General features: G+C 38.2%; 3 protein-coding genes across 3 annotated transcripts; 2 read left to right on the top strand and 1 right to left on the bottom strand.

Annotated features, from left to right (window-relative positions):
* Window positions 1-622: 622 nt before the first annotated feature.
* LOC126587940 (ATP-dependent Clp protease proteolytic subunit 4, chloroplastic-like) lies at window positions 623-3,564 on the bottom strand. Its single transcript, XM_050253049.1, has 2 exons — window positions 3,045-3,564; window positions 623-1,292 (listed from the first exon to the last, which is right to left on the bottom strand). Exons 1-2 carry the CDS (start codon window positions 3,449-3,451, stop codon window positions 809-811), a joined length of 891 nt encoding a protein of 296 aa, XP_050109006.1. The 5' UTR covers window positions 3,452-3,564; the 3' UTR covers window positions 623-808.
* Window positions 3,565-6,401: 2,837 nt separating this feature from the next.
* LOC126584513 (transcription factor bHLH53-like) lies at window positions 6,402-8,795 on the top strand. The gene is made up of 3 exons (XM_050248872.1): window positions 6,402-6,405; window positions 7,712-8,451; window positions 8,595-8,795. Exons 1-3 carry the CDS (start codon window positions 6,402-6,404, stop codon window positions 8,793-8,795), a joined length of 945 nt encoding a protein of 314 aa, XP_050104829.1.
* A 1,310-nt stretch (window positions 8,796-10,105) lies between these two features.
* On the top strand, window positions 10,106-12,008 carry LOC126584704 (leucine-rich repeat receptor protein kinase MSP1-like). The gene is made up of 2 exons (XM_050249032.1): window positions 10,106-11,379; window positions 11,478-12,008. The coding sequence occupies exons 1-2, from the start codon at window positions 10,155-10,157 to the stop codon at window positions 11,831-11,833; spliced, it is 1,581 nt and encodes a 526-aa protein (XP_050104989.1). The 5' UTR covers window positions 10,106-10,154; the 3' UTR covers window positions 11,834-12,008.
* Window positions 12,009-12,036: the final 28 nt, after the last annotated feature.

Here is a 12,036-nt window from a genome sequence, read left to right as displayed (position 1 = left end):
GAAAGGATAAAAAGTCATGTAAAGTAAAAAAATAAAAATAAAATTATATTCATACACTCCAAATTAATTTTTCCACATCTTTTTAATTTTTTAATATTTCTACACACCACTAACAGTTGATAAAAAATATTAAAAAATTAAAAGAGTGGAATAAGTAATTTGAGGTGTGAATATAATCTCTTTGAAAAAAAAAAGGTCAAGTGGAGTAATTAAAGAAGTAAAAAGAGGGTGAGAATATAATCTCCCGCTAGAATTTCGGAGGAGATCTGAGGTACCGTTTGGTACGCAGACGGGACGGGATGGGACGGGATGGAACAAGATGGGACGGGACAGGATGGAACAAGACGGAACAGATGATGTAAATATTGAAAAAGATAAGGAGAAATTTTGTCGTAAAATGTTATAAATTTGTGTTTCACAGATGTGGAACGGGTCGTTCCAGGGGGGAAGAGGTGGAACGAAAAATCAGTCAAATTTCGTCCCATGGGACAACCCGTTCCACAGTTTTTAGGCGCACCAAACGTGGAACGGAACGGCTCGTCCCGTTCCATCCTGTCCCGTCCCACGTACCAAACGGTACCTGAACGAACACATTCGGACTTGACTCTTATGTTGCCCTTAATTTCTCAGAAAGCATTTGAATGGATGATTAGAAGAATATTAAGACAATTACAAATGCCATGAGAACAAAAGCCAGCTGAAGAAAACACACAAGCTCACGGCATGCATTCAAGAAAAGAAAGCAATAGTGATGATTAGCTATCTGAATCATGTACCTCTCAATCTCAAACATATGGCCAACCCAAAACTAGTATATCTCGTCGTCAGGGACGTCTGGTGTCAAAAAATTTCTTGGATCTTTACTAATTTCCTCGTAACTCATTCTCGGCTTCACCTTGTCTGGGACAGGCACCAGAGGAATAATGCTATCTCCGTCAATTACTCCATCGATTATTCCATATTCAACTGCTTCTATGGGGGACATATACCGATCCCTGTCAATATCCTTTTGGACTTGCACAAATGAGCGACCAGTGGAATTTGAAAGAATTTGTGTAACATTGTTTTTGTTATGCATCACTTCTCGGGCTTGAATTTCCACATCTATTGCCTGCCCACTAGCACCTCCAAGAGGTTGATGAATCATGATGCGTGTATTCGGCATTGCAAAACGCTTGCCTTTGGTTCCACCACCAAGGATTATGGACGCCGTTGATGCTGCAATGCCCAGTGCCACTGTGGAGACATCAGCCCTCACGAGCTGAACAACGTCGTAGATAGCCATTGTAGCACTAACACAAATAACAAAAAGGAAAATCAGCAAGCAGATAACAAGACAGCAAAACCATACAAACATATACACAAGAATACATCAATGAAAAATAAGTTAAGTAATTGAGATTGTGAACAAAGTGATTGTGATTGTATCAACGAAACGTTAGATAAAAGTTGGAAGAATACATCAATGTGAACAAAGTGATTGAGATTGTACTCGATGGGACAATACATAAATGAAAAGTTAGTTTTTTTAATCGATAAACAAAACAGGTGAAAACCCATCTTTCTTGAAAAATGAAAGAAAAGCCCCTTTTTACAAGTTAAAAGAAGAAATAAAACTAATAGTCCAGTGATCTTGTTTTAGCTGAAGTCCCATAACAAATAATAAAGATGCACGAACTACCAGCTAAAATCAGATTTCTATAACTAATATGCATAATCTCATAACTCAACAGATTCAACAGCCCCCTAAATTTGCATAAGTTCATAACTAAAGAGAAATGGTATGTCTCTAAACTCTAGAAACCAATGCCCATTGGTGGGCATCCCAAAAGCACACTCAAATCCACAAGAAGCACAGTAGTTTCAATAAATAGATAAATACAGGATGCCAAAGCACACAACATTGATGAAATTGAAGTTCCACCATAAAACCAATTGGCAATATGAGGAATAGCCCAAGACCATATAAGCACATAGCAAACCTTGTCCCTCACCAATGTGGGACAACTCTCAACACGCCTCCGCACGTGTGGCAGATTTTCAAGCCTACACGTGAACAACAACTGGGTGACGTGGAGTGCGTGTGGCCGGTAGGCTTCACACGTGAACAACCTTGCTCTAATACCATGATGAAATTGAAGTTCCACCATAAAACCAATTGGCAATATGAGGAGTAGCCCAAGACCATATAAGCACATAGCAAACCTTGTCCCTCACCGATGTGGGACAACTCTCAACAAACGCAACCGTGCCTCCCTAGAAAGCTATGCCAAATATCAATGCAGGTAGCCATTGGACGATTAAAAGTTTAATACGCTCAGCCTTACCCGCGTCATTGCACGTGATTCACCAAGAAATTGATATTAACTACAATAGACTTTCTCCCCTACCTACTATCACAGGCACTAAGACTTCCATGAGAAACTGTCAAGACATTGTTGACAGCTCTCCACACTCAGCTGATTTTCCGATTATATTATGTCCACCATTCACATGGAAGCGATGCATTTAACATATAACTAGTACTGTTACTTGACTATTAGGAGACAAAATAACTAGCATCAATAAGGAATGTTGCTATAGGAACATAAAGAAAGAATGTGGGAGTGTGCATTATGCGTGTCATCGTTGCCTCACCAACGGGGAAACTCCCCTACCTCACAACCGCATCTTAAGCTATATCAAAGTCAACATGCTTTTTACTTAACCTAAGCCCAAAGATTTGGCCTTTCTCTATCCTCATATATTCAACCAGCACCATGCCTTTTAAGTCTCCATTACACAGGAAAAAAAACCTTCAAAATCAATTATTCTTATCTCGTCCTAAAGAAAAAGCTACACAAACTAAACTAAGCACTAAGCCCTTCGAGCACCCTAATTTCAAACCAATTAAGAACTACAAAATCTAATCAGACAACATTTTAATCTCAAAAGGGTCACCTCTGCCACTCAAAATCTCCACAAAAAAAATGAAAATTTCACTACTTTCAAACAAAAATCAGCAGAAAATAAAAGCTACCCAGATGCTAAAAACCATGTATAACCTGAGGGAGCCGCCGGTGGAGTTAATGAAGAGCTTGATATCCTTCTTAGAATCCTGGGCATCCAACAAAAGCAGCTGGCTAATAATAGCGTCGGCCACAAAGTCGTCAATGCTACTACCCAAGAATACAATCCTCTCCCTGAGCAAAAGCCCCATGGCGTCACCCTCGGCACCTCTCATGGCGGTGTCCGGCGTCTGAGGAGCCGAGGAAATCAGGAGCGAGCCGTCGAGGGCCTGGGACCTGGAGGCGAAAGTGGGTTTTGCGGTTTGGAGGGAAAGAGATTTGATTGAGGGGGTTTTGGGGGAAGAAGTGGGGAAGTAGGAGGTTGGTTTGGGGCGGGAGGAGTGAGAGAGCTTGGAGGTTGGGGTGGGGAGGAATGTAGGCGACGAGATTGAGAGAACGTCCATGGTTGCTTGCTCGCTCAGTCGAGAGCTGTGATAGCAGGGAAACAGAATTGGGCGTTTGGATGCTTGTTAGCCAAAATGAGGCCAGGTCTTAGAAGACGAACCCATTTCGATCCCTTGGATTTTATTTATATTTCGCTTTTTAGGCAAAATTGTTTGTTTTTTGAGAACTTTTCTAGTACTGTTTACTTTAATGAAAAATTATATTTTTATATTAAAAAATCAATGCTGTTATTATTCACTTTATCCTTTATTTTGTCTTTATCGTTAAAATTCAAAGTTTTCAAGCTTTTTTCATTAGTTTTTTTTTTTTTGTCAAGGCAAAATGTATTTTTAAGATTAATATAACTCGGTATTTTCGTGTCTGACAATAAAAATTAATAAAACTAGTCTATAAGTTTTTTTTACTATAAATCACTTTGGTGATCTGTCAATATCTTCGGTAAGTGAAGGGTCAGGGCACTTGTGCTCTAACCAACAAAACTCCACACTTTACAAGAATCAGAGAAACGTCTTTCGTACGCAGTCTTATACTTACTTTATAAAGATGTTATTTTCACGACTCAAACTTGTGATCTTGTAGTCAATAAAGAGCAACATTTTCGCTGCGCCAAGGCTCACCCTCAACAATTACCAATAATGTTTTGACATAATAGGTATGTCTTAATTGTAAAAAGGTTTTCATGGTGATATGGTAGTTAGAAAATAGTCATATGATTAAAATAAAACAAAAATAAGATTAAATCCTTGTGGTAAAGATTGTTAGTAATTTACCTAAAAAATTAGATTTTCTTCAAAATCCGCTCGCATTTTAACGGATTTTAACGAAATTCTCACTTTTGGACAAAATTACTAATGTTCTTTACGATAGTAAAATATTGTAGGTAAATCACACTTGGTTCTTAATTAGGGATGGGCAACGGTTATGATGGATCGGTAACCACGGTTATTTACCCATAACTGTTTAAGCTTTTACTCGCATAACCGTTTACCCATTGGGTATTTACATAAACGGATATACTCATACTCATAACTATTTATAAACGGTTAGCCAAACCCATTCACCCATAACCGCATACCCATTTAACCATGACCGCGTACCCGTTTACCCATTTTTAACCCATTTACTCTCTTTTTTTTTCACCCGTCTACCTATTTTTTTAACAACTTGATAATTAAAAAGAAATTTGTCATAATTATCTTTTTCTAACAATTAAATACCGTTATAAATACATTTAACATGAATTTTTTGTATTAACGGCAATATTATTTATGAATATATGCGATGCCTCCCAATTATTTGAGGGTCAATCTATTACAAAAATCATGCATGGGTTGTAGGTTAATTAATATTCTTGTATACATACATACATACATATATGTATATATGTAACATCCCACATCGCCCAGTGGAGTGGATCATGTAAACCTTATATGTATATTCTCATCTCTACCTAGCACGAAGCCTTTTGGAAACTCACTGGCTTCAGATTCCATTAGAACTCCAAAGTTAAGCAAGTTCGGGCGAGAGCATTTCCAGGATGGGTGACCCACTGGGAAGTTCTCGTGTGAGTTCCCAAAAATAAAACCGTAAGGGCGTGGTCGGGCCCCAAAACGGACAATATCGTGATACGGTGGAGTCGAACCCGAGATGTGGTGGGGACCTGGGCCAGGATGTGACAATTTAGTATTAGAGCCAATCCCTGGCCGGAAGTGTGTCGACAATGATGTCGAGCCCCTAAGGGAGGTGAATTGTAACACCCCACATCGCCCAAGGAAGTGGATCTTGTAAGCCTTATATGTATATTCTCATATCTACCTAACTCGAGGCCTTTTGGGAGTTAACTGGCTTCGGGTTTCATTGAAACTCTGAAGTTAAGCGAGTTCGTGCAAGAGCAATCCCAAGATGGGTGATCCACTGGGAAGTTCTCGTGTGAGTTTCCAGAAACAAAACTGTGAGGGCGTGGTCGGGGCCCAAAGCGGACAATATCGTGCTACGGCGGAGTCGAGCCCGAAATGTGGTAGGGCCAGAAACAAAACTGTGAAGGTGTTGGTCGGGGCCCAAAGCGGACAATATCGTGCTATGGTGGAGTCGAGCCCAGGATGTGGTGGGGGCCCAGGGTGGGATGTGATAATGTAAGTACGCATCAGTCTACTAATAAACTAATTTGATAAATATTTGGATTTTTATTTAGAAACATATGTTCATCGATCAAAGCCATTTAATTGATGTCTAATTTTTAGGTCAAATATTTATTGAAAACTCAAGGCCAATTAAATATACATACATACACACATATATACGCATCAACCGACAATAATATGTTTCTAAAAGCTCAAGGTAATCATTATCTTGAGTTGGCCAAAGCTCCAAAAGACTCCAAAACAAAACTGTCGAACACTCTAATGCTTTAGCACATTCACTCACATATATTGAACATTGACTCATTCTATCAACTATATTTTTATGTCAAGTGAGGCATATAATATATATATATATATATATATATATATATATATATATATATATATATATATATTATAGCCCTTTATAACCAAATATGTCTCGGGATACTAAACTTAGCTAGAAACTAATTTTTTTTTTAGTTTTACATATATTAAAATAAAGGGAACTTTAACGAAAAACTCCCAGTACTATTCACTTTAACGAAAAATCACATTTTTACACTAAAAAGTCAATCCTGGTACCATTCACTTTACCCTTTATTTTGTCCTTATTATTAAAACTCAAAGTTTTCAAGTCATTTTCATTAGTTTTCCTTAAAATAAATGGTTAAATGGGTACCCGTTTCTAACCGCAGGTAATACCCATAACCCATTTAAATTTCAGGGGTAAACGGTTATACCTATAACTATTTATTTATCTAAACGGTTACCCATAACCGTAACCGTCAAATTTAAATGGACGGATAACCATGATTACCCATAACCAATGGGTATTTGCTCATCCCTATTCTTAATGCTATATACCCTAAATCCTGAACAGTCCACGATTCTTAACCAAACAGCTTTGCACCACTTGATTTTAATAAACGCAAATTATCATGGGCAATATATTACTTACCTTACAAGAAAAATATATATATTTGCAATATCCTCCAAGTTTTGAGACGAGTCATGAGACTTTAGTCAATGTCTCTCAAAAATATAATGCACATGTATGAAAAGAGACAGGTGTTTGTCACAATATAGAGCACCATCGTATCGATTCATAGCGTTATTGCACCGATGAATTACATGATAACGATCAAGGGGAAGCAAAATGTTTCTGTGAGTTATTCCGAATCTCGAAGGAATAGACTGTCATGCCCTTTTTTAAGCGAAAAAAAAAAAAAATAGTACGGGGACTACTCAAAACCATTTTGCATTGTAAGCCCCAAATTAATAACCATTTTGCAGGCACAACATTACACTATAACAATACTGTGTATATCTTCTAGCTAGTAATCCAAACACAACTCTTCATCTCTCATGATATACAACAGTTTCAGAATTTCTGCTCAATCAGTTTGATTTTTTCCTTCTTCTGGGAAACATTTAGTGAACTTAATGATTAACGGATAGTAATTGTCTAATTGACAAAACACTAATTAACATTGGAGGTACGTTGAGAATTAATTTACAAGATTAATTGTGACAAATTAATTAATTAATAATTTAATTATATTAGTGAATTACTGATCAATAGCTAGCCGCCAACGAGGGGTCATGAGTAACTGACGGTTATACACAGCAAACCCTAGAAATAGAAGGGGGAGGATGTGTGCTACTAAATAGGAGATTATTAGGAGGTAGTGGTTATGGTTTCATCCATGATCATTGAGATCACCTCCTTTATCTGCGCCAAAAGTAACGAAACCAAAAACTGCCCACCTTCCCCCGCATCTCTCTCGATCTCTTTCTTCTTTCTTCCTCTCTCTTTCCTTGTAGATTGGACTACTTAATTAGCATAAGTCAGCAGGCAGGCTGCTGTTACTTGTTCAGTTAATTTGTACGCTTAATCTGATAAGGTTTGTTAATTAGCACTAATCTTTAGGTCTAACTCAGGTCCACAGACACAAGAATATCTAATTCTCTCAGGTATCTCTCTCTCTCTCTCTCTCTCTCTCTCTATGTCTTAAGCTTTTCAAATCTTGTTTAGTTATCTCTCTCTTTCGTCTTTCAAGGGTCTTTTTCTATAGCATTGCTGGTCTTTTAGCAATTAATCAGTTAACTATTAACTATAATTAACTGTTCATGCAGGTTTTGTAATTTTCATGGCTATGAGTACTGCTACTTTTTGCTCTACGGATGACTGGGGGTCTGTTCAGCTTCTCAACCCACCAGAAATGAATATGCTTAGCTTCCCATCACAACAAGAGCTGCAGGCAGCTTCGTCGGGCATTTTCGGTCTGCAGGATTACTGCTATAGCTTAGCTAACATTAATCCAGACTACACCTGCATTGATCCACTCTTCCAGCCATACGAGTCCTCCGAAAACTTTTTCCTCCCCGATTTTTGTTCTCCCACAGATAACATCAATTTAGCCTCACTGTCGCCGGATATCTGTCCAACCCTAGATGAATATGACTACTCCTACCAGCCCTACCCAAAACGCCAAAAGCTCTTCCATGATCAACAAGTCCAATATTACAATTCAAACTTCCCGATCGCCACTCCCAATTATTTCAATGCATATGATCAGTTCCTCCAGCCTGAAATTTTGGTTCCAACTCCTGAAATCCGAATTCAGAATCCACCTGCGGTTGCCAAGCTTAACAATAAGGCCGTCAGTGGTACTGGTACTGTGTCACCGCAGAGCATAGCTGCGCGCGAGAGGAGGAGGAGGATAACGGATAAGACTCAGGAGCTTGGGAGGTTGATTCCTGGTGCCACAAAGATGAACACTGCTGAAATGTTGCAAGCTGCGTACAAGTATGTCAAGTTCTTGCGGGCACAAGTTTCAGTTCTCAAACTCATGACGGACTCTCCAATTCAGCAGGTACTATTTCATCTGTATATATATAAAAATGGTTTAATATTTTGCAACCAAGTTAGATGAATTTAGGGCAGAATATAATATTTCTTTCTTTTATTTATTGATTTAATGTATACATTTTAAATTGAAATTCTACGTTTAAGCAGGAAAGGAAGGAAGAAGGGTTGCATATTAATCAAGAGAGTCTCCAAGTTGTTGCCTCCCCAATTGTTCAAGAGAAGCTCTACTCTGAAGAGAAGTGCTTAATTTTGAAGGAGTTTGTTGAAGTGCTGGCAAAAGATGATGACATCCAATCCAAACCCTTGCTCAGAGACAAAGTTGCTGAGTTGCTGCAAACCAACGGCTGACAATTACAAGAGTCACAGCTAGACACTGATTTGTTTCTTGATTTGTTGTTGTTGTTCCTTTAACTGTATTATCTAATTAATTCCTAGTTAGCTCGTTAACATTTTTGTAGGGTGCTAATCTAACCAATTTCTTGTCAATTTCTAATTTTCAAGAAATATATTGGTGTTATGTACGATTTTTTGGTGATTATTTTGTAACTCACCTCATCTACCTTTTAATAAAAAAAAATTATTACAATTTTGTTCTTTATATAAAATTTGAATTGATGGGTTATATAATGGTAATAGCACTGAAAAAAAATGTCTGGAGCTTCTATATATACTAGCACTCGAAATTAGTAATATATACTGCAATTGCACTCAACACCGATAAGTTTTATCCAACTGAGTTCGAGTACAAATTACATAAGCATCTTAATTGATATATGGAGGCCATCCTGAATAAGTCATTAGATCCTCAAACCAAATTAAGTAAATTACAAATCGAAAGTGCAAACTTTGTTGGACGATTGTGCCACTCCATTGCAAAGAACTCATTGCCAGTACTTGAAAAGCCAACACTTGTAATATACCAGGCTTTGGTGAGACTTATTCCAACATGCAATCCCCATCAGAGACTCATGTTTGCCAATATCATTCATGATGATCTGATATTCTATCTACTTGAGTATTTACACACTTAAGGGAAGTATTGTAGTTAGAATTATAACACATGTATGATTATATAAATCCTAATAGATTATGTTTGAAAATCTTATGAAATCTAGAAGATCTTTGTATTACTTAGAGAGCTAGTTTTCTTCCTTCCTTATTAATATAGATAAAAGCACAAAATATGAGATTTTTCTCTACTCTATGCCGATTGTCCTCTCTTCCCTCTCTAAATTTATGCCACAACAAGAAGAACGATTTTCTTTTAGATGATTTTTTTTTTTTTGTTAAACGATAGATTTATTAGATTAGAGAACCGATAGGGTTTGAATCCAAATCATGATGCAAGAACAACACTACTCTCCACCACTTTGGTAGAGGGCCATTTGAAAAAATAAATGAAAGGCTAAATGAAAAAATTGCGTCAGCCGGAAGTCGATGAGATGATCTTTGGATTGTGTACTTAATTTCGGGATTGGAATTATGGAATAGATTACAGATTAGACAAGTACTATTTGTAAAAAAAAAAAATTTAAAAAAGTCGGAAACTTTTTACCAAATTAAACTGCTCTTTATAGTCCGAGTGCAAGTGGTTACCAATGATAACTTTCAACGTGATAAAATATACTCCCCCACTTTCTTTCTTGCCAACCGTTTGAACTCAGTTTAAAACTAACCATCTCAAAAGAGTCACACACAAACTTCTCCATGGCCTCCATTTCTGCAACCTCCGTCCTCCTCTTCCTCACATTTTCCGCCTCACTTTCGGCAGCTCTATCTGCTTCCGTCATAGAAGACCTCAGGAACTTAAAAACACCGCATGATTTTAACTCCACGATCACCAAAAACTGCCATCACAACCCATCACTCAGATACTGCAGTTCCTTACCTATGGACCTTGATGAGATTTTCAAATCCACCATTGTTGCAAGCCATCTCTGCAACGAGTCCAAGAATCCAAACTGCATCGAATCATTCCCTAAAATAGACCTTCAAAACCGCCCAATGATCACGCCGCTCTACTTGTCATTCAACTTCTTTTGGAAGTATTGCCCTTTGAGCATCTTAACTATTGACTTATCCAACAGTTCCTTAGACAGCAATTTTCCCATTGATGTTCTTCAATGCACCCAAATCCAAGCTCTTGATATGAGCCATAATGACCTTTACGGCGATGTCCCAATAGAGAGCTTCTCTCCGCTTACCAACCTCACTTCTCTTAATTTATCATACAATCACTTCTCTGAGAGTAAAATCTCTGATGCCCTCTTCTTTAAGCGGTTCAATTCTTCGAGTTTTCTCCATTCGGGTCTACTCCCCGATAAGAAAAAGTTCAGGATCAAGGTTGTAATCTTGTTGGTTGGTTTTCCGATCTTTGTGATCCTGATGGTGTGTTGCTTGGGGTGGCTTTGTTTCCGGAGGCCTGATTTCCTCCCAAGAATGCTTCGAAGAAAGCACCGGTTTACACCAGCAATGCTTAAGGCAGCAACAAATGGATTTTCGAAAAGAAATTTGAAGGGGAAGAGTGAAGCAGTTGATATCTACAAAGGAACTCTGAGAGATGGTACTGATGTCAGGATTGAGATTTACCGGGGAGAAAACCACCCGAACTTGATTGAAGAATGCAAGGTTCTTGTTCAGTTATGCCACAAGAACTTGGTTAGTATATTGGGTTGGTGCAATAACAGAAGGTTGAGAGCCATCGTAACCGAATGGATGGAAGGTGAGAGCGTTGAGATGTGGCTGTTGGAGGCAAACAGTACACCATGGAATCACAGGCTGAAGATATTGATGGGGGTTGTGGAAGGCATTTGTTATCTGCAGGAGGAATGGCCTGAAGTTGGATATGACCTCAGGACAAGCAGTATCTTGCTGTCAAACAATCTGGAACCGCGAATTTCGAGGTTTAAGGTTGGGGATCAAAGCAGTAGAAGTAAGTCGATCCATGAAGCTGCACCGTTTGTATCTGTTATTTTTTACCTCTCTTAATTTGGTTAACTTCTAGTATCTAAATTTAAACTTTTTGTTCAGAGATGTACAAGTTTGGAGTGCTTCTATTAGAGATGCTCGTAAACAGGCGGCCGCAGGAAGACTTTGAGACGGGGGAGGCTGGTTTTCTCGAGTATATCAGAATGCATTATCCTGAAAATTTGCAGATGGTGATAGACCAGAAATTGGCGACACAAGATACTTTTGATCAAGCTAAACAGGCAATAGGCCTAGGGCTAATGTGTACAGACATACCCAGCAACCAACAACTAGGGTTGGGTCAAGTGTTTGATATCATTAGTCGAGCCTACCAGTCTTGCAGGGTTTTAGCATCTCATAACCGCGAAAGATTACATGCCGAAAGAGGTAAAGGGCACAAGCGCATACAATCGAGATGAACCTTTGAATTCATCCAACCTCGTATATCCAATTCCTGAGAGAGCTCATACATTTACTATGCAAAAATATTTTATGTTTCTGTATGTGCTATCCGAAATGCTTTAATTTTCCTCGTGGATTGTTAAGTTTCGGTATGCTATTAGAGATCGATGTTCTTATTCGGTTTCATGACTCTTTCCTCCTTCAACAGCTTCTATTAGTT

This window comes from Malus sylvestris, chromosome 10 (genome assembly GCF_916048215.2).
Source record: "Malus sylvestris chromosome 10, drMalSylv7.2, whole genome shotgun sequence".
Classification (NCBI taxonomy): domain Eukaryota; kingdom Viridiplantae; phylum Streptophyta; class Magnoliopsida; order Rosales; family Rosaceae; genus Malus; species Malus sylvestris.
This window is presented reverse-complemented; position numbering and strand designations above follow the sequence as displayed.

Coding starts and splice junctions, on each gene's coding strand:
- LOC126587940 (XM_050253049.1), bottom strand. CDS start 3,451: ATGGACGTTCTCTCAATCTCGTCGCCTACATTCCTCCCCACCCCAACC. Junction 1,293..3,044: donor TCCACCGGCGGCTCCCTCAG/GTTATACATGGT, acceptor TATTTGTGTTAG/TGCTACAATGGCTATCTACG.
- LOC126584513 (XM_050248872.1), top strand. Junction 8,452..8,594: donor CGGACTCTCCAATTCAGCAG/GTACTATTTCAT, acceptor ACGTTTAAGCAG/GAAAGGAAGGAAGAAGGGTT.
- LOC126584704 (XM_050249032.1), top strand. CDS start 10,155: ATGGCCTCCATTTCTGCAACCTCCGTCCTCCTCTTCCTCACATTTTCC. Junction 11,380..11,477: donor TGGGGATCAAAGCAGTAGAA/GTAAGTCGATCC, acceptor CTTTTTGTTCAG/AGATGTACAAGTTTGGAGTG.